This window comes from Hyperolius riggenbachi, chromosome 7 (assembly GCF_040937935.1).
Source record: "Hyperolius riggenbachi isolate aHypRig1 chromosome 7, aHypRig1.pri, whole genome shotgun sequence".
In the NCBI taxonomy this organism is placed as follows: domain Eukaryota; kingdom Metazoa; phylum Chordata; class Amphibia; order Anura; family Hyperoliidae; genus Hyperolius; species Hyperolius riggenbachi.
Window position 1 is genome coordinate 326,458,653 of NC_090652.1, and position 20,962 is coordinate 326,479,614.

Here is a 20,962-nt window from a genome sequence, read left to right on the forward strand (position 1 = left end):
TGGGTCACATGAGGCTTCTCTGGGTCCAGCAATGATGGGATCAGGATAGTGGGTCACATGAGGCATCTCTGGGTCCAGCAATGATGGGATCAGGATAGTTGGTCACATGAGGCTTCTCTGGGTCCAGCAATGATGGGATCAGGATAGTGGGCCCCACAAGGCTTCTCTGGGTCCAGCAATGATGGGATCAGGATAGTGGGTCTCATGAGGCTTCTCTGGGTCCAGCAATGATGGGATCAGGATAGTGGGTCTCATGAGGCTTCTCTGGGTCCAGCAATGATGGGATCAGGATAGTGGGTCCCACAAGGCTTCTCTGGGTCCAGCAATGATGGGATCAGGATAGTGGGTCAGATGAGGCTTCTCTGGGTCCAGTAATGATGGGATCAGGATAGTGTGTCACATGAGGCTTCTCTGGGTCCAGTAATGATGGGATCAGGATAGTGGGCCCCACAAGGCTTCTCTGGGTCCAGCAATGATGGGATCAGGATAGTGGGTCCCACAAGGCTTCTCTGGGTCCAGCAATGATGGGATCAGGATAGTGGGTCAGATGAGGCTTCTCTGGGTCCAGTAATGATGGGATCAGGATAGTGTGTCACATGAGGCTTCTCTGGGTCTAGCAATGATGGGATCAGGATAGTGGGTCACATGAGGCTTCTCTGGGTCCAGCAATGACGGGGTCAGGATAGTGGGTCACATGAGGCTTCTCTGGGATCCAGAAATGATGGGATCAGGATAGTGGGTCACATGAGGCTTCTCTGGGTCCAGCAATGATGGGATCAGGATAGTGGGTCACATGAGGCTTCTCTGGGTCCAGCAATGATGGGATCAGGATAGTGGGTCACATGAGGCTTCTCTGGGTCCAGCAATGACGGGGTCAGGATAGTGGGTCACATGAGGCTTCTCTGGGATCCAGAAATGATGGGATCAGGATAGTGGGTCACATGAGGCTTCTCTGGGTCCAGCAATGATGGGATCAGGATAGTGGGTCAGATGAGGCATCTCTGGGTCCAGCAATGATGGGATCAGGATAGTGGGTCACATGAGGCTTCTCTGGGTCCAGCAATGATGGGATCAGGATAGTGGGTCACATGAGGCTTCTCTGGGTCCAGCAATGATGGGATCAGGATAGTGGGTCCCACAAGGCTTCTCTGGGTCCAGCAATGATGGGATCAGGATAGTGGGTCACATGAGGCTTCTCTGGGTCCAGCAATGATGGGATCAGGATAGTTGGTCACATGAGGCTTCTCTGGGTCCAGCAATGAGGGGATCAGGATAGTGGGTCCCACAAGGCTTCTCTGGGTCCAGCAATGATGGGATCAGGATAGTGGGTCACATGAGGCTTCTCTGGGTCCAGCAATGAGGGGATCAGGATAGTGGGTCCCACAAGGCTTCTCTGGGTCCAGCAATGATGGGATCAGGATAGTGGGTCACATGAGGCTTCTCTGGGTCCAGCAATGATGGGATCAGGATAGTGGGTCACATGAGGCTTCTCTGGGTCCAGCAATGATGGGATCAGGATAGTGGGTCACATGAGGCTTCTCTGGGTCTAGCAATGATGGGATCAGGATAGTTGGTCACATGAGGCATCTCTGGGTCCAGCAATGATGGGATCAGGATAGTGGGTCACATGAGGCTTCTCTGGGTCCAGCAATGATGGGATCAGGATAGTGGGTCACATGAGGCTTCTCTGGGTCCAGCAATGATGGGATCAGGATAGTGGGTCACATGAGGCTTCTCTGGGTCCAGCAATGAGGGGATCAGGATAGTGGGTCACATGAGGCTTCTCTGGGTCCAGCAATGATGGGATCAGGATAGTGGGTCACATGAGGCTTCTCTGGGTCCAGCAATGAGGGGATCAGGATAGTGGGTCACACAAGGCTTCTCTGGGTCCAGCAATGATGGGATCAGGATAGTGGGTCACATGAGGCTTCTCTGGGTCTAGCAATGATGGGATCAGGATAGTTGGTCACATGAGGCATCTCTGGGTCCAGCAATGATGGGATCAGGATAGTGGGTCACATGAGGCTTCTCTGGGTCCAGCAATGATGGGATCAGGATAGTGGGTCACATGAGGCTTCTCTGGGTCCAGCAATGATGGGATCAGGATAGTGGGTCACATGAGGCTTCTCTGGGTCCAGCAATGAGGGGATCAGGATAGTGGGTCACATGAGGCTTCTCTGGGTCCAGCAATGATGGGATCAGGATAGTAGGTCACATGAGGCTTCTCTGGGTACAGCAATGAGGGGATCAGGATAGTGGGTCACACGAGGCTTCTCTGGGTCCAGCAATGATGGGATCAGGATAGTGGGTCACATGAGGCTTCTCTGGGTCCAGCAATGAGGGGATCAGGATAGTGGGTCACATGAGGCTTCTCTGGGTCCAGCAATGATAGGATCAGGATAGTGGCTCCCACAAGGCTTCTCTGGGTCCAGCAATAATGGGATCAGGATAGTGGGTCACATGAGGCTTCTCTGGGTCCAGCAATGATGGGATCAGGATAGTGGGTCACATGAGGCTTCTCTGGGTCCAGCAATGAGGGGATCAGGATAGTGGGTCACATGAGGCTTCTCTGGGTCCAGCAATGATAGGATCAGGATAGTGGCTCCCACAAGGCTTCTCTGGGTCCAGCAATAATGGGATCAGGATAGTGGGTCACATGAGGCTTCTCTGGGTCCAGCAATGATGGGATCAGGATGGTGGGTCACATGAGGCTTCTCTGGGTCCAGCAATGAGGGGATCAGGATAGTGGGTCACACAAGGCTTCTCTGGGTCCAGCAATGATGGGATCAGGATAGTAGGTCTCATGGGAGTTGTGTGGGTTTGAGTAACACTCCATGTGACTACACTGCATTACAGAGCTCCCTGCTAGAACCTGGTGATGGGGTGGGGTACATATATGCACTGCTACTTTCTGCCTAAATGCCCTGTTTGTGTATTGCAGGGGTTGTTTTCTGACCTCCTCTCTTATTGGAACTCTTGCTTTGAGCCTCACCATCCCTCTGTCCATCATCGCTGATATCTGCATGCAGAAGGTATGATATTTTCCTCCTCTGGATGTATCTACAGGTCGGCTCCTAGCCATTAGGAAGTATCACCTTGTATGTCTTATAGATTACACTGTGACTGGCTGTAGTAATTGCTGTCACGTCATTGGTTGTTGGCTTGTCATGTGACTTGCAATGCCTCAGTGTGGTATCTCTGCTTTTTAGGTCAGTTTCTCGTGGGTGTTCTTTGCTGGTGCTCTTCCTGTCTTCATCTCCTTCTTCATTGTGACTCTTCTCTGCCATTACAATAACTGGGACCCGGTGATGGTGGGCCTGCGCAGGATATTCGCTTTTGTCTGCAGGAAGCATCGGATAGCGAGGTGAGCTCCACAATCGACTTGTTATGTCTTCTCTCCAGCTTAGTCTCCCCATCTCATGGATGTTTCATATTTCAGGACATCGGAGGACACAGAGCAGAGCGAGAACCTCATCCCACTGCACAGCGTCTCCTCTGAGGAGGACTCCAGCAACTGCTCATAGAGAAGGGTGAGTATTAAAGCTAAACTTAACTGAAAATACAACTCAAAATAAACATACACATGTTATACTTACCTCCCATGCAGTCTGCTCATCAATCGATTCTCCTGCTTGTCCACTGGGATGCATGGAATTCTCTGTCCTCCATTGTAAAAAATGGTAGTTGTCATGAATGATACTGAAGTCGAGACGATTAGCGATTCTGTATCGTTCCGCAAAGCAGAGCAAAAGGACATTTTTTCTTTTCAGGGAGGATGGTTGTTGACCAGGAAGGCATGGTTGTTTTAATTAACTGTTCAAAGGAATTCCTGCTGGCCCTTGACACAGAGGTGTGAAACCCTAGCCAGAATCCTGGTGTAGTACATCAAAGGTGTGAGGGATAGCGGAGACAGCGCCGCCGCGCGGGGCAACATGGCGGCGGTCTCCGCTTCCCAGCCGACAGGCTCCGCTGCTCATGCAGAGTTGCGGGCGCAGATGGATACGGACACCGCCGCTGTCACTGGCAACACGGCAGCGGGTCCCGCAATGCGGCTAGCGGACTTTGGTGCGCGTGGACTCGGGGCCTGACCTCTCGGATACACTGGGGCAGAGGGTTACGCGCGCGCAAGGAGGCAGGACTTTTACCTCCTACGTAGGAGGGTCAGCTGACTCTCCTGTCAGCTGACATCAGGAAGGTTCCTGATTGGTTAGGCTTCTGGGCTGATTGCTGAGGGACTCTCAGCATATAAGGAGCTGGGCTTCAGTTGCTCCTTATCTGCTGTCGTGTTCACATTGCTGTGTTAGCGCTCAGACCTTAGCTCAGTGCCCTGGTGTTGATACTAAGGATTTCACACCTTAGTTAGGATTGTATTGATATTGTATCTGTGTTTTGACTCCGGCTATCCTTGACTACTCTCTCTCTACGCTATTGTACCTCTGCCTATCTGACTCTTGTTGCCGACCTCTGCCTGATTACCGATTACTCTTCTGACTTCCGCTCCTGTACTGCTGCCGCCATCTTTGTTGCCGAACCCTTGCCTGTTTGACCTTTCTCCCTTCAGTGGAACGTCTCCCTCTGGAGGGTTATCTCTGAGGCTTGCCTCTCCGAGACGCCTGCCCTAGCAGACGATTACTGCTAGGGGTCGAGATTCCTCACTCAGCCTGGTTAGAGGATCTCACTCACAGGGTTCCCATTCAGAGGTAACCACACCTCTGAGGAATTGCCGTGTGGTGGATATTTCCACAGTTCTGTGATAACTACTGTCTTTATTGTATTTGTGCTGGGTGTCCAGAGGTTAGTCATATATCTGTATTATTGGTGATTCTGCAGATCATCCATAATCAGGTATATATCTGTATTACTGGTGATACTGCAGATCACCAATAATCAGGTTCTCTCTGTGTGCTGACACCGATCATTACAAAAGGTTGTTGTAGCTGGTCACCCTTAGATGATAATTAACACGCCAAAGGACGCTAGCTCCACAGGGGTCCACGGAAGAGCTAGCCGCCCTGGCACCGCTTGGAGGGCCGATTTAAATGCATGTGGTTTATGATTTCGGTCTGTTAAATGAAAACCGTGTATAGCACAGCTATAAAATTAATATAGTCTTATTCGTTAAAATCTGCCCAATATGCTGATATAAAAATCATAACCATAACCCGTCCGGTTATTTGTGTACCACCCTCCTCGGGGACAGGACAGCCTAACGCACTCATGCAAGATGTCATATTAATCGGTATATTCTGACAAGTATGAATCTGCTATCCACCTACATATGACATGTATCGTTTATGAGTTACAGTGTTTTACAATTTAAGCTCAAAATCCTCCTAGGAGGGGGTGGACTGTCATTGGTGGGTAATTCAGAGGGGGCAGGGGTTGCCACACCCCCAAACCAGCTTCATCAAAAGCACATTGCCAGCAGGCGGACTTTAGTCCTCCAAATCCCATCTTCACGAGAGCCTGCTGCTGCTAACCACCAGAGGACCATGTGGTTAGCGGCCATCTTGGAACTGTAACATCTGCTTGGATTACAAAATATACCTAAAGGCCTATGACTCTGAAACCAAGGACTTTGCATTCCTTTTCCCAAAAGGAAATATTCCTACACAGACTGCATTTCGGCTAAGTAAACCTTTCACAATTATTCCCTTGTATTTTAGCTTTGTGCGTATATATTAATTAGTGTATGTAAATGTGTGTAATGCATTTTAGTTATTAAAATGTTTAAAAATCGTTTTACGGTTGTGACCTGTTCCTGAACGTTCACAATCGTACTTACTCCTCCGAAACCGTTACCTTGTTAACTTACAGTGTTCGCAGTGTGCTAATCTATTTACAGCCATGTGCTGACTCATGTGGTGGCAAGCTTTTGAATTGTACGTGTGTGGTGAATCCTTTGGAGTCAGGACGCTCCTCTCGGCTAATTGGTTCATAGACTGCGAATCCACATATGGACATCTATGCACAAAGCGACAGCGAGACCGAGTTTCTGACTCTGAGCGATTGACCCGATCAAGGACCGGCCCGTGCGGTCTATGACAGTACTGACCCCAGCACAGCTTCCAGGTCAGCAGTCGGTTAACCAGAAATATTGCTTGAGCATCATTTCACAATGACTGAGCTCCTCCTCCGTTTCACAATGACTGAGCTCCTCCTCCGTTTCACAATGACTGAGCTCCTCCTCCGTTTCAAAATGACTGAGCGCCTCCTCCGTTTCACAATGACTGAGCTCCTCTGTTTCACAATGAATGAGCTCCACCTACGTTTCGCAATGACTGAGCTCCTCCTCCGTATCACGATGACTGAGCTCCTCCTCCGTTTCACAATGACTGAGCTCCACCTACGTTTCAAAATGACTGAGCTCCACCTACGTTTTAAAATGGCTGAGCTGCTCCTCCGTTTCACAATGACTGAGCTCCTCCTCCGTTTCACAATGACTGAGCTCCACCTACATTTCAAAATGGCTGAGCTCCACCTCCGTTTCACAATGACTGAGCTCCACCTCCGTTTCACAATGACTGAGCTCCTCCTCCGTTTCACAATGACTGAGCTCCTCCTCCGTTGCACAATGTCTGAGCTCCTCCGTTTCACAATGGCTGAGCTCCGCCTCCGTTTCACAATGACTGAGCTCCTCCTCTGTTTAACAATGAATAAGCTCCACCTACGTTTCACATTGACTGAGCTCCTCCTCCGTTTCACAATGACTGAACTCCTCCTCCGTTTCACAATGACTGAGCTCCTCCTCCGTTGCACAATGTCTGAGCTCCTCCGTTTCACAATGGCTGAGCTCCGCCTCCGTTTCACAATGACTGAGCTCCTCCTCTGTTTAACAATGAATAAGCTCCACCTACGTTTCACATTGACTGAGCTCCTCCTCCGTTTCACAATGACTGAACTCCTCCTCCGTTTCACAATGACTGAGCTCCTCCTCCGTTGCACAATGTCTGAGCTCCTCCGTTGCACAATGTCTGAGCTCCTCCGTTTCACAATGGCTGAGCTCCACCTCCGTTTCACAATGACTGAGCTCCTCCTCCGTTTCACAATGACTGAGCTCCTCCTCCGTTGCACAATGTCTGAGCTCCTCCGTTTCACAATGGCTGAGCTCCGCCTCCGTTTCACAATGGCTGAGCTCCTCCTCTGTTTCACAATGAATAAGCTCCACCTACGTTTCACATTGACTGAGCTCCTCCTTTGTTTCACAATGACTGAGCTCCTCCTCCGTTTCACAATGACTGAGCTCCTCCTCCGTTTCACAATGGCTGAGCTCCGCCTCCGTTTCACAATGACTGAGCTCCACCTCCATTTCACAATGACTGAGCTCCTCCCCTGTTTAACAATGACTGAGCTCCTCCTCCGTTACAAAATGACTGAGCTCCTCCTCCGTTTCACAATGACTGAGCTCCTCCTCTGTTTCACAATGAATGAGCTCCTCCTACGTTTCGCAATGACTGAGCTCCTCCTCCGTTTCACAATGACTGAGCTCCTCCTCCGTTTCACAATGACTGAGCTCCTCCTCCGTTTCACAATGACTGAGCTCCTCCTCCGTTTCACAATGACTGAGCTCCTCCTCCGTTTCACAATGACTGAGCTCCTCCTCCGTTTCACAATGACTGAGCTCCTCCTCCGTTTCACAATGACTGAGCTCCTCCTCCGTTTCACAATGACTGAGCTCCTCCTCCGTTTCACAATGACTGAGCTCCACTTACGTTTCACAATGACTGAGCTCCTCCTCCGTTTCACGATGACTGAGCTCCTCCTACGTTTCACAATGACTGAGCTCCTCCTCTGTTTCACGATGACTGAGCTCCTCCTCCGTTTCACAATGACTGAGCTCCTCCTCCGTTTCACAATGACTGAGCTCCACCTCCGTTTCACAATGACTGACCACCTATGTTTCGCAATGACTGAGCTCCTCCTCCGTTTTGCAATGACTGAGCTCCTCCTACGTTTCACAATGACTGAGCTCCTCCTCTGTTTCACAATGACTGAGCTCCACCTCCGTTTCACGATGACTGAGCTCCTCCTCCGTTTCACGATGACTGAGCTCCTCCTCCGTTTCACGATGACTGAGCTCCTCCTCCGTTTCACGATGACTGAGCTCCTCCTCCGTTTCACGATGACTGAGCTCCTCCTCCGTTTCACAATGACTGAGCTCCTCCTCCGTTTCACAATGACTGAGCTCCTCCTCCGTTTCACAATGACTGAGCTCCTCCTCCGTTTCACAATGACTGAGCTCCTCCTCCGTTTCACAATGACTGAGCTCCACCTCCGTTTTGCAATGACTGAGCTCCTCCTACGTTTCAGAATGACTGAGCTCCTCCTCTGTTTCACAATGACTGAGCTCCACCTCCGTTTCAAAAATGACTGAGCTCCTCCTCCGTTTCACAATGACTGAGCTCCACCTCCGTTTCACAATGACTGAGCTCCACCTCCGTTTCACAATGACTGAGCTCCACCTCCGTTTCACAATGACTAAGCTCCTCCTCCGTTTCACAATGACTGAGCTCCACCTACGTTTCACAATGACTGAGCTCCACCTACGTTTCACAATGACTGAGCTCCACCTACGTTTCACAATGACTGAGCTCCTCCTCCGTTTCACAATGACTGAGCTCCACCTCCGTTTCACAATGACTGAGCTCCTCCTCCGTTTCACAATGACTGAGCTCCACCTACGTTTCACAATGACTATAGGAAGACCGCAGAGTCCTGACCTGCAGAGTTACCCCTCCTACAGGAAGACTGCAGAGTCCTGTCCTGCCGAGTTACCCCTCCTATAGGAAGACTGCAGAGTCCTGTCCTGCAGAGTTACCCCTCCTATAGGAAGACTGCAGAGCCCTGACCTGCAGAGTTACCCCTCCTATAGGAAGACTGCAGAGTCCTGTCCTGCCGAGTTACCCCTCCTATAGGAAGAGTGCAGAGTCCTGACCTGCAGAGTTACCCCTCCTATAGGAAGACTGCAGAGTCCTGACCTGCAGAGTTACCCCTCCTATAGGAAGACTGCAGAGTCCTGACCTGCAGAGTTACCCCTCCTATAGGAAGACCGCAGAGTCCTGACCTGCAGAGTTACCCCTCCTATAGGAAGACCACAGAGCCCTGACCTGCAGAGTTACCCCTCCTATAGGAAGACTGCAGAGCCCTGACCTGCAGAGTTACCCCTCCTATAGGAAGACTACAGAGCCCTGACCTGCAGAGTTACCCCTCCTATAGGAAGACTGCAGAGCCCTGACCTGCAGAGTTACCCCTCCTATAGGAAGACTACAGAGCCCTGACCTGCAGAGTTAACCCTCCTATAGGAAGACTGCAGGACTCTGCAGTCTTCCTACAGGAGAGGTAACTCTGCAGGTCAGGACGTCAATCAGCATCACATGATCCTTGGCTGGCATCATTATGGAAGCACCAGGGGCTAATACTAATAACATGCAAGGCATTTTGTGGTGCCCTTCCCCCATTTCTCCCACACTGGATGTGAGTGCTCAAAACTAACAAGAAATATGGCAGATGTGCATAATCCTAATGTGACACATTACAGGTGAGGGGATGGGCCCTGCTACTATGGAACCTCCCAGAGGCAATGTAATGACTTTTATGCATTTCACACAAGTGATTGATAAAGTTACTTTGGGATTCTTCATTTATAAATAGTCCCATTGACTTTGAAACTAGATAGTCTACAATGCAGTCTGTGTGTGTGTGTGATCTTCTAAACATTGCTACTGATCTCCGGGAGTTCTACTGAAAGGATCGCCGCCTTCAGGAGAACTTTCACAGAGGATACAGGTCTTGCTAGAATGTGGCATTGTGCTGCAGTTAGTTGTAATGCCACCAGGTGTCAGTGTGGTCACATCCCTGATGCAGAGGATACAGGTCTTGCTAGAATGTGGCATTGTGCTGCAGTTAGTTGTAATGCCACCAGGTGTCAGTGTGGTCACATCCCTGATGCAGAGGATACAGGTCTTGCTAGAATGTGGCATTGTGCTGCAGTTAGTTGTAATGCCACCAGGTGTCACTGTGGTCACATCCCTTATGCAGAGGATACAGGTCTTGCTGGAATGTGGCATTGTGCTGCAGTTAGTTGTAATGCCACCAGGTGTCAGTGTGGTCACATCCCTGATGCAGAGGATACAGGTCTTGCTGGAATGTGGCATTGTGCTGCAGTTAGTTGTAATGCCACCAGGTGTCAGTGTGGTCACATCCCTGATGCAGAGGATACAGATCTTGCTAGAATGTGGCATTGTGCTGCAGTTAGTTGTAATGCCACCAGGTGTCAGTGTGGTCACATCCCTGATGCAGAGGATACAGATCTTGCTGTAATGTGGCATTGTGCTGCAGTTAGTTGTAATGCCACCAGGTGTCAGTGTGGTCACATCCCTGATGCAGAGGATACAGGTCTTGCTAGAATGTGGCATTGTGCTGCAGTTAGTTGTAATGCCACTAGGTGTCAGTGTGGTCACATCCCTGATGCAGAGGATACAGGTCTTGCTATAATGTGGCATTGTGCTGCAGTTAGTTGTAATGCCACTAGGTGTCAGTGTGGTCACATCCCTTATGCAGAGGATGCAGGTCTTGCTGGAATGTGGCATTGTGCTGCAGTTAGTTGTAATGCCACCAGGTGTCAGTGTGGTCACATCCCTGATGCAGAGGATACAGGTCTTGCTAGAATGTGGCATTGTGCTGCAGTTAGTTGTAATGCCACCAGGTGTCAGTGTGGTCACATCCCTGATGCAGAGGATGCAGGTCTTGCTAGATTGTGGCATTGTGCTACAGTTAGTTGTAAGGCCACTAGGTGTCAGTGTGGTCATATCCCTAATGCAGAGGATACAGGTCTTGCTAGAATGTGGCATTGTGCTGCAGTTAGTTGTAATGCCACCAGGTGTCAGTGTGGTCACATCCCTGATGCAGAGGATTCAGGTCTTGCTAGAATGTGGCATTGTGCTGCAGTTAGTTGTAATGCCACCAGGTGTCAGTGTGGTCACATCCCTGATGCAGAGGATACAGGTCTTGCTAGAATGTGGCATTGTGCTGCAGTTAGTTGTAATGCCACTAGGTGTCAGTGTGGTCACATCCCTGATGCAGGGGATACAGGTCTTGCTGGAATGTGGCATTGTGCTGCAGGTAGTTGTAATGCCACCAGGTGTCAGTGTGGTCACATCCCTGATGCAGAGGATACAGGTCTTGCTAGAATGGGGCATTGTGCTGCAGGTAGTTGTAATGCCACCAGGTGTCAGTGTGGTCACATCCCTGATGCAGAGGATACAGGTCTTGCTAGAATGGGGCATTGTGCTGCAGGTAGTTGTAATGCCACTAGGTGTCAGTGTGGTCACATCCCTGATGCAGAGGATGCAGGTCATGCTGGAGTGTGGCATTGTGCTGCAGTTAGTTGTAATGCCACTAGGTGTCAGTGTGGTCACATCCCTGATGCAGGGGATACAGGTCTTGCTAGAATGTGGCATTGTGCTGCAGTTAGTTGTAATGCCACCAGGTGTCAGTGTGGTCACATCCCTGATGCAGAGGATACAGGTCTTGCTAGAATGTGGCATTGTGCTGCAGGTAGTTGTAATGCCACCAGGTGTCAGTGTGGTCACATCCCTGATGCAGAGGATACAGGTCTTGCTAGAATGTGGCATTGTGCTGTAGTTAGTTGTAATGCCACCAGGTGTCAGTGTGGTCACATCCCTGATGCAGAGTATACAGGTCTTGCTAGAATGGGGCATTGTGCTGCAGGTAGTTGTAATGCCACCAGGTGTCAGTGTGGTCACATCCCTTATGCAGAGGATGCAGGTCATGCTGGAATGTGGCATTGTGCTGCAGTTAGTTGTAATGCCACTAGGTGTCAGTGTGGTCACATCCCTGATGCAGAGGATACAGGTCTTGCTAGAATGTGGCATTGTGCTGCAGTTAGTTGTAATGCCACCAGGTGTCAGTGTGGTCACATCCCTGATGCAGGGGATACAGGTCTTGCTGGAATGTGGCATTGTGCTGCAGGTAGTTGTAATGCCACCAGGTGTCAGTGTGGTCACATCCCTGATGCAGAGGATACAGGTCTTGCTAGAATGTGGCATTGTGCTGCAGTTAGTTGTAATGCCACCAGGTGTCAGTGTGGTCACATCCCTGATGCAGAGGATGCAGGTCTTGCTAGATTGTGGCATTGTGCTACAGTTAGTTGTAAGGCCACTAGGTGTCAGTGTGGTCATATCCCTAATGCAGAGGATACAGGTCTTGCTAGAATGTGGCATTGTGCTGCAGTTAGTTGTAATGCCACCAGGTGTCAGTGTGGTCACATCCCTGATGCAGAGGATGCAGGTCTTGCTGTAATGTGGGTCTGTGCTGCAGTTAGTTGTAATGCCACCAGGTGTCAGTGTGGTCACATCCCTGATGCAGAGGATACAGGTCTTGCTAGAATGTGGCATTGTGCTGCAGTTAGTTGTAATGCCACCAGGTGTCAGTGTGGTCACATCCCTGATGCAGAGGATACAGGTCTTGCTAGAATGTGGCATTGTGCTGCAGTTAGTTGTAATGCCACCAGGTGTCAGTGTGGTCACATCCCTGATGCAGAGGATACAGGTCTTGCTAGAATGTGGCATTGTGCTGCAGTTAGTTGTAATGCCACCAGGTGTCAGTGTGGTCACATCCCTGATGCAGAGGATACAGGTCTTGCTAGAATGTGGCATTGTGCTGCAGTTAGTTGTAATGCCACTAGGTGTCACTGTGGTCACATCCCTGTTGCAGAGGATACAGGTCTTGCTAGAATGTGGCATTGTGCTGCAGTTAGTTGTAATGTCACTAGGTGTCAGTGTGGTCACATCCCTGATGCAGAGGATACAGGTCTTGCTAGAATGTGGCATTGTGCTGCAGTTAGTTGTAATGCCACCAGGTGTCAGTGTGGTCACATCCCTGATGCAGAGGATACAGGTCTTGCTAGAATGTGGCATTGTGCTGCAGTTAGTTGTAATGCCACCAGGTGTCAGTGTGGTCACATCCCTGATGCAGAGGATACAGGTCTTGCTAGAATGTGGCATTGTGCTGCAGTTAGTTGTAATGCCACCAGGTGTCAGTGTGGTCACATCCCTGATGCAGAGGATACAGGTCTTGCTAGAATGTGGCATTGTGCTGCAGTTAGTTGTAATGCCACCAGGTGTCAGTGTGGGCACATCCCTGATGCAGAGGATACAGGTCTTGCTAGAATGTGGCATTGTGCTGCAGTTAGTTGTAATGCCACCAGGTGTCAGTGTGGTCACATCCCTGATGCAGAGGATACAGGTCTTGCTAGAATGTGTCATTGTGCTGCAGTTAGTTGTAATGCCACCAGGTGTCAGTGTGGTCACATCCCTGATGCAGAGGATACAGGTCTTGCTAGAATGTGGCATTGTGCTGCAGTTAGTTGTAATGCCACCAGGTGTCAGTGTGGTCACATCCCTGATGCAGAGGATACAGGTCTTGCTAGAATGTGGCATTGTGCTGCAGTTAGTTGTAATGCCACCAGGTGTCAGTGTGGTCACATCCCTGATGCAGAGGATACAGGTCTTGCTAGAATGTGGCATTGTGCTGCAGTTAGTTGTAATGCCACCAGGTGTCAGTGTGGTCACATCCCTGATGCAGAGGATACAGGTCTTGCTAGAATGTGGCATTGTGCTGCAGTTAGTTGTAATGCCACCAGGTGTCAGTGTGGTCACATCCCTGATGCAGAGGATACAGGTCTTGCTAGAATGTGGCATTGTGCTGCAGTTAGTTGTAATGCCACCAGGTGTCAGTGTGGTCACATCCCTGATGCAGAGGATACAGATCTTGCTGGAATGTGGCATTGTGCTGGTTAGTTGTAATGCCACCAGGTGTCAGTGTGGTCACATCCCTGATGCAGAGGATACAGGTCTTGCTAGAATGTGGCATTGTGCTGCAGTTAGTTGTAATGCCACCAGGTGTCAGTGTGGTCACATCCCTGATGCAGATGATACAGGTCTTGCTAGAATGTGGCATTGTGCTGCAGTTAGTTGTAATGCCACCAGGTGTCAGTGTGGTCACATCCCTTATGCAGAGGATGCAGGTCTTGCTGGAATGTTGCATTGTGCTGCAGTTAGTTGTAATGCCACCAGGTGTCAGTGTGGTCACATCCCTTATGCAGAGGATGCAGGTCTTGCTGGAATGTGGCATTGTGCTGCAGGTAGTTGTAATGCCACCAGGTGTCAGTGTGGTCACATCCCTGATGCAGAGGATACAGATCTTGCTGGAATGTGGCATTGTGCTGGTTAGTTGTAATGCCACCAGGTGTCAGTGTGGTCACATCCCTGATGCAGAGGATACAGGTCTTGCTAGAATGTGGCATTGTGCTGCAGTTAGTTGTAATGCCACCAGGTGTCAGTGTGGTCACATCCCTGATGCAGAGGATACAGGTCTTGCTAGAATGTGGCATTGTGCTGCAGTTAGTTGTAATGCCACCAGGTGTCAGTGTGGTCACATCCCTGATGCAGAGGATACAGGTCTTGCTAGAATGTGGCATTGTGCTGCAGTTAGTTGTAATGCCACCAGGTGTCAGTGTGGTCACATCCCTGATGCAGAGGATACAGGTCTTGCTAGAATGTGGCATTGTGCTGCAGTTAGTTGTAATGCCACTAGGTGTCACTGTGGTCACATCCCTGTTGCAGAGGATACAGGTCTTGCTAGAATGTGGCATTGTGCTGCAGTTAGTTGTAATGCCACCAGGTGTCAGTGTGGTCACATCCCTGATGCAGAGGATACAGGTCTTGCTAGAATGTGGCATTGTGCTGCAGTTAGTTGTAATGCCACCAGGTGTCAGTGTGGTCACATCCCTGATGCAGAGGATACAGGTCTTGCTAGAATGTGGCATTGTGCTGCAGTTAGTTGTAATGCCACCAGGTGTCAGTGTGGTCACATCCCTGATGCAGAGGATACAGGTCTTGCTAGAATGTGGCATTGTGCTGCAGTTAGTTGTAATGCCACTAGGTGTCAGTGTGGTCACATCCCTGATGCAGAGGATACAGGTCTTGCTAGAATGTGGCATTGTGCTGCAGTTAGTTGTAATGCCACCAGGTGTCAGTGTGGTCACATCCCTGATGCAGAGGATACAGGTCTTGCTAGAATGTGGCATTGTGCTGCAGTTAGTTGTAATGCCACCAGGTGTCAGTGTGGTCACATCCCTGATGCAGAGGATACAGGTCTTGCTAGAATGTGGCATTGTGCTGCAGTTAGTTGTAATGCCACCAGGTGTCAGTGTGGTCACATCCCTGATGCAGAGGATACAGGTCTTGCTAGAATGTGTCATTGTGCTGCAGTTAGTTGTAATGCCACCAGGTGTCACTGTGGTCACATCCCTGATGCAGAGGATACAGGTCTTGCTAGAATGTGGCATTGTGCTGCAGTTAGTTGTAATGCCACCAGGTGTCAGTGTGGTCACATCCCTGTTGCAGAGGATACAGGTCTTGGTAGAATGTGGCATTGTGCTGCAGTTAGTTGTAATGCCACCAGGTGTCAGTGTGGTCACATCCCTGATGCAGAGGATACAGGTCTTGCTAGAATGTGGCATTGTGCTGCAGTTAGTTGTAATGCCACCAGGTGTCAGTGTGGTCACATCCCTGATGCAGAGGATACAGGTCTTGCTAGAATGTGGCATTGTGCTGCAGTTAGTTGTAATGCCACCAGGTGTCAGTGTGGTCACATCCCTGATGTAGAGGATACAGGTCTTGCTAGAATGTGGCATTGTGCTGCAGTTAGTTGTAATGCCACCAGGTGTCAGTGTGGTCACATCCCTGATGCAGAGGATACAGGTCTTGCTAGAATGTGGCATTGTGCTGCAGTTAGTTGTAATGCCACCAGGTGTCAGTGTGGTCACATCCCTGATGCAGAGGATACAGGTCTTGCTAGAATGTGGCATTGTGCTGCAGTTAGTTGTAATGCCACCAGGTGTCAGTGTGGTCACATCCCTGATGCAGAGGATACAGGTCTTGCTAGAATGTGGCATTGTGCTGCAGTTAGTTGTAATGCCACCAGGTGTCAGTGTGGTCACATCCCTGATGCAGAGGATACAGGTCTTGCTAGAATGTGTCATTGTGCTGCAGTTAGTTGTAATGCCACCAGGTGTCACTGTGGTCACATCCCTGATGCAGAGGATACAGGTCTTGCTAGAATGTGGCATTGTGCTGCAGTTAGTTGTAATGCCACCAGGTGTCAGTGTGGTCACATCCCTGTTGCAGAGGATACAGGTCTTGGTAGAATGTGGCATTGTGCTGCAGTTAGTTGTAATGCCACCAGGTGTCAGTGTGGTCACATCCCTGATGCAGAGGATACAGGTCTTGCTAGAATGTGGCATTGTGCTGCAGTTAGTTGTAATGCCACCAGGTGTCAGTGTGGTCACATCCCTGATGCAGAGGATACAGGTCTTGCTAGAATGTGGCATTGTGCTGCAGTTAGTTGTAATGCCACCAGGTGTCAGTGTGGTCACATCCCTGATGCAGAGGATACAGGTCTTGCTAGAATGTGGCATTGTGCTGCAGTTAGTTGTAATGCCACCAGGTGTCAGTGTGGTCACATCCCTGATGCAGAGGATACAGGTCTTGCTAGAATGTGGCATTGTGCTGCAGTTAGTTGTAATGCCACCAGGTGTCAGTGTGGTCACATCCCTTATGCAGAGGATGCAGGTCTTGCTGGAATGTTGCATTGTGCTGCAGTTAGTTGTAATGCCACCAGGTGTCAGTGTGGTCACATCCCTGATGCAGAGGATTCAGGTCTTGCTAGAATGTGGCATTGTGCTGCAGTTAGATGTAATGCCACCAGGTGTCAGTGTGGTCACATCCCTGATGCAGAGGATACAGGTCTTGCTAGAATGTGGCATTGTGCTGCAGTTAGTTGTAATGCCACCAGGTGTCAGTGTGGTCACATCCCTGATGCAGAGGATACAGGTCTTGCTAGAATGTGGCATTGTGCTGCAGTTAGTTTTAATGCCACCAGGTGTCAGTGTGGTCACATCCCTGATGCAGAGGATACAGGTCTTGCTAGAATGTGGCATTGTGCTGCAGTTAGTTGTAATGCTACCAGGTGTCAGTGTGGTCACATCCCTGATGCAGAGGATACAGGTCTTGCTAGAATGTGGCATTGTGCTGCAGTTAGTTTTAATGCCACCAGGTGTCAGTGTGGTCACATCCCTGATGCAGAGGATACAGGTCTTGCTAGAATGTGGCATTGTGCTGCAGTTAGTTGTAATGCTACCAGGTGTCAGTGTGGTCACATCCCTGATGCAGAGGATACAGGTCTTGCTAGAATGTGGCATTGTGCTGCAGTTAGTTTTAATGCCACCAGGTGTCAGTGTGGTCACATCCCTGATGCAGAGGATACAGGTCTTGCTAGAATGTGGCATTGTGCTGCAGTTAGATGTAATGCCACTAGGTGTCAGTGTGGTCACATCCCTGATGCAGAGGATACAGGTCTTGCTAGAATGTGGCATTGTGCTGCAGTTAGATGTAATGCCACCAGGTGTCAGTGTGGTCACATCCCTTATGCAGAGGATACAGGTCTTGCTAGAATGTGGCATTGTGCTGCAGTTAGTTGTAATGCCACCAGGTGTCAGTGTGGTCATATCCCTGATGTAGAGGATACAGATCTTGCTGTAATGTGGCATTGTGCTGCAGTTAGTTGTAATGCCACCAGGTGTCAGTGTGGTCACATCCCTGATGTAGAGGATACAGGTCTTGCTAGAATGTGGCATTGTGCTGCAGTTAGTTGTAATGCCACCAGGTGTCAGTGTGGTCACATCCCTGATGCAGAGGATACAGGTCTTGCTAGAATGTGGCATTGTGCTGCAGTTAGTTGTAATGCCACCAGGTGTCAGTGTGGTCACATCCCTGATGCAGAGGATACAGGTCTTGCTAGAATGTGGCATTGTGCTGCAGTTAGTTGTAATGCCACCAGGTGTCAGTGTGGTCACATCCCTGATGCAGAGGATACAGGTCTTGCTAGAATGTGGCATTGTGCTGCAGTTAGTTGTAATGCCACCAGGTGTCAGTGTGGTCACATCCCTAATGCAGAGGATACAGGTCTTGCTAGAATGTGGCATTGTGCTGCAGTTAGTTTTAATGCCACCAGGTGTCAGTGTGGTCATATCCCTGATGCAGAGGATACAGGTCTTGCTAGAATGTGGCATTGTGCTGCAGTTAGTTGTAATGCCACCAGGTGTCAGTGTGGTCACATCCCTGATGCAGAGGATACAGGTCTTGCTAGAATGTGGCATTGTGCTGCAGTTAGTTGTAATGCCACCAGGTGTCAGTGTGGTCATATCCCTGATGTAGAGGATACAGATCTTGCTGTAATGTGGCATTGTGCTGCAGTTAGTTGTAATGCCACCAGGTGTCAGTGTGGTCACATCCCTGATGCAGAGGATACAGGTCTTGCTAGAATGTGGCATTGTGCTGCAGTTAGTTGTAATGCCACCAGGTGTCAGTGTGGTCACATCCCTGATGCAGAGGATACAGGTCTTGCTAGAATGTGGCATTGTGCTGCAGTTAGTTGTAATGCCACCAGGTGTCAGTGTGGTCACATCCCTGATGCAGAGGATACAGGTCTTGCTAGAATGTGGCATTGTGCTGCAGTTAGATGTAATGCCACCAGGTGTCACTGTGGTCACATCCCTGATGCAGAGGATACAGGTCTTGCTAGAATGTGGCATTGTGCTGCAGTTAGTTGTAATGCCACCAGGTGTCAGTGTGGTCACATCCCTGATGCAGAGGATACAGGTCTTGCTAGAATGTGGCATTGTGCTGCAGTTAGTTGTAATGCCACCAGGTGTCAGTGTGGTCACATCCCTGATGCAGAGGATACAGATCTTGCTAGAATGGGGCATTGTGCTGCAGGTAGTTGTAATGCCACCAGGTGTCAGTGTGGTCACATCCCTGATGCAGAGGATACAGGTCTTGCTAGAATGTGGCATTGTGCTGCAGTTAGTTGTAATGCCACCAGGTGTCAGTGTGGTCATATCCCTGATGTAGAGGATACAGATCTTGCTGTAATGTGGCATTGTGCTGCAGTTAGTTGTAATGCCACCAGGTGTCAGTGTGGTCACATCCCTGATGCAGAGGATACAGGTCTTGCTAGAATGTGGCATTGTGCTGCAGTTAGTTGTAATGCCACCAGGTGTCAGTGTGGTCACATCCCTGATGCAGAGGATACAGGTCTTGCTGGAATGTGGCATTGTGCTGCAGTTAGTTGTAATGCCACCAGGTGTCAGTGTGGTCACATCCCTGATGCAGAGGATACAGGTCTTGCTAGAATGTGGCATTGTGCTGCAGTTAGTTGTAATGCCACCAGGTGTCAGTGTGGTCATATCCCTAATGCAGAGGATACAGGTCTTGCTAGAATGTGGCATTGTGCTGCAGTTAGTTGTAATGCCACCAGGTGTCAGTGTGGTCACATCCCTGATGCAGAGGATACAGGTCTTGCTAGAATGTGGCATTGTGCTGCAGTTAGTTGTAATGCCACCAGGTGTCAGTGTGGTCACATCCCTGATGCAGAGGATACAGGTCTTGCTGGAATGTGGCATTGTGCTGCAGGTAGTTGTAATGCCACTAGGTGTCAGTGTGGTCACATCCCTGATGCAGAGGATACAGGTCTTGCTAGAATGTGGCATTGTGCTGCAGTTAGTTGTAATGCCACCAGGTGTCAGTGTGGTCACATCCCTGATGCAGAGGATACAGGTCTTGCTAGAATGTGGCATTGTGCTGCAGGTAGTTGTAATGCCACCAGGTGTCAGTGTGGTCACATCCCTGATGCAGGGGATACAGGTCTTGCTAGAATGTGGCATTGTGCTGCAGTTAGTTGTAATGCCACCAGGTGTCAGTGTGGTCACATCCCTGATGCAGAGGATACAGGTCTTGCTAGAATGTGGCATTGTGCTGCAGTTAGTTGTAATGCCACCAGGTGTCAGTGTGGTCACATCCCTGATGCAGAGGATGCAGGTCTTGCTAGAATGTGGCATTGTGCTGCAGTTAGTTGTAATGCCACCAGGTGTCAGTGTGGTCACATCCCTTATGCAGAGGATACAGGTCTTGCTAGAATGTGGCATTGTGCTGCAGTTAGTTGTAATGCTACCAGGTGTCAGTGTGGTCACATCCCTGATGCAGAGGATACAGGTCTTGCTAGAATGTGGCATTGTGCTGCAGTTAGTTTTAATGCCACCAGGTGTCAGTGTGGTCACATCCCTGATGCAGAGGATACAGGTCTTGCTAGAATGTGGCATTGTGCTGCAGTTAGTTGTAATGCCACCAGGTGTCAGTGTGGTCATATCCCTGATGTAGAGGATACAGGTCTTGCTAGAATGTGGCATTGTGCTGCAGTTAGTTGTAATGCCACCAGGTGTCAGTGTGGTCACATCCCTGATGCAGAGGATACAGGTCTTGCTAGAATGTGGCATTGTGCTGCAGGTAGTTGTAATGCCACCAGGTGTCAGTGTGGTCACATCCCTGATGCAGAGGATACAGGTCTTGCTAGAATGTGGCATTGTGCTGCAGGTAGTTGTAATGCCACTAGGTGTCAGTGTGGTCACATCCCTGATGCAGGGGATACAGGTCTTGCTGGAATGTGGCATTGTGCTGCAGGTAGTTGTAATGCCACCAGGTGTCAGTGTGGTCACATCCCTGATGCAGAGGATACAGATCTTGCTGTAATGTGGCATTGTGCTGCAGTTAGTTGTAATGCCACCAGGTGTCAGTGTGGTCACATCCCTGATGTAGAGGATACAGGTCTTGCTAGAATGTGGCATTGTGCTGCAGTTAGTTGTAATGCCACCAGGTGTCAGTGTGGTCACATCCCTGATGCAGAGGATACAGGTCTTGCTAGAATGTGGCATTGTGCTGCAGTTAGTTGTAATGCCACCAGGTGTCAGTGTGGTCACATCCCTGATGCAGAGGATACAGGTCTTGCTAGAATGTGGCATTGTGCTGCAGTTAGTTGTAATGCC

The 20,962-nt window shown here is 49.7% G+C and overlaps 1 protein-coding gene across 4 annotated transcripts in view; it reads left to right on the forward strand.

Annotated features, from left to right (window-relative positions):
- Nucleotides 1–20,962, forward strand: part of SLC35F5 (solute carrier family 35 member F5) — a 203,058-nt gene that overhangs the window by 155,599 nt on the left and 26,497 nt on the right. For all 4 annotated transcript variants that reach the window (XM_068246336.1, XM_068246339.1, XM_068246338.1 and 1 more), the window contains 3 exons: nt 2,942–3,032; nt 3,210–3,364; nt 3,440–3,530. In XM_068246336.1, the coding sequence (XP_068102437.1) occupies nt 2,942–3,032; nt 3,210–3,364; nt 3,440–3,524 (331 nt within the window). In that variant the 3' untranslated portion in view covers nt 3,525–3,530. The remainder of the gene's footprint in view (nt 1–2,941; nt 3,033–3,209; nt 3,365–3,439; nt 3,531–20,962) is intronic.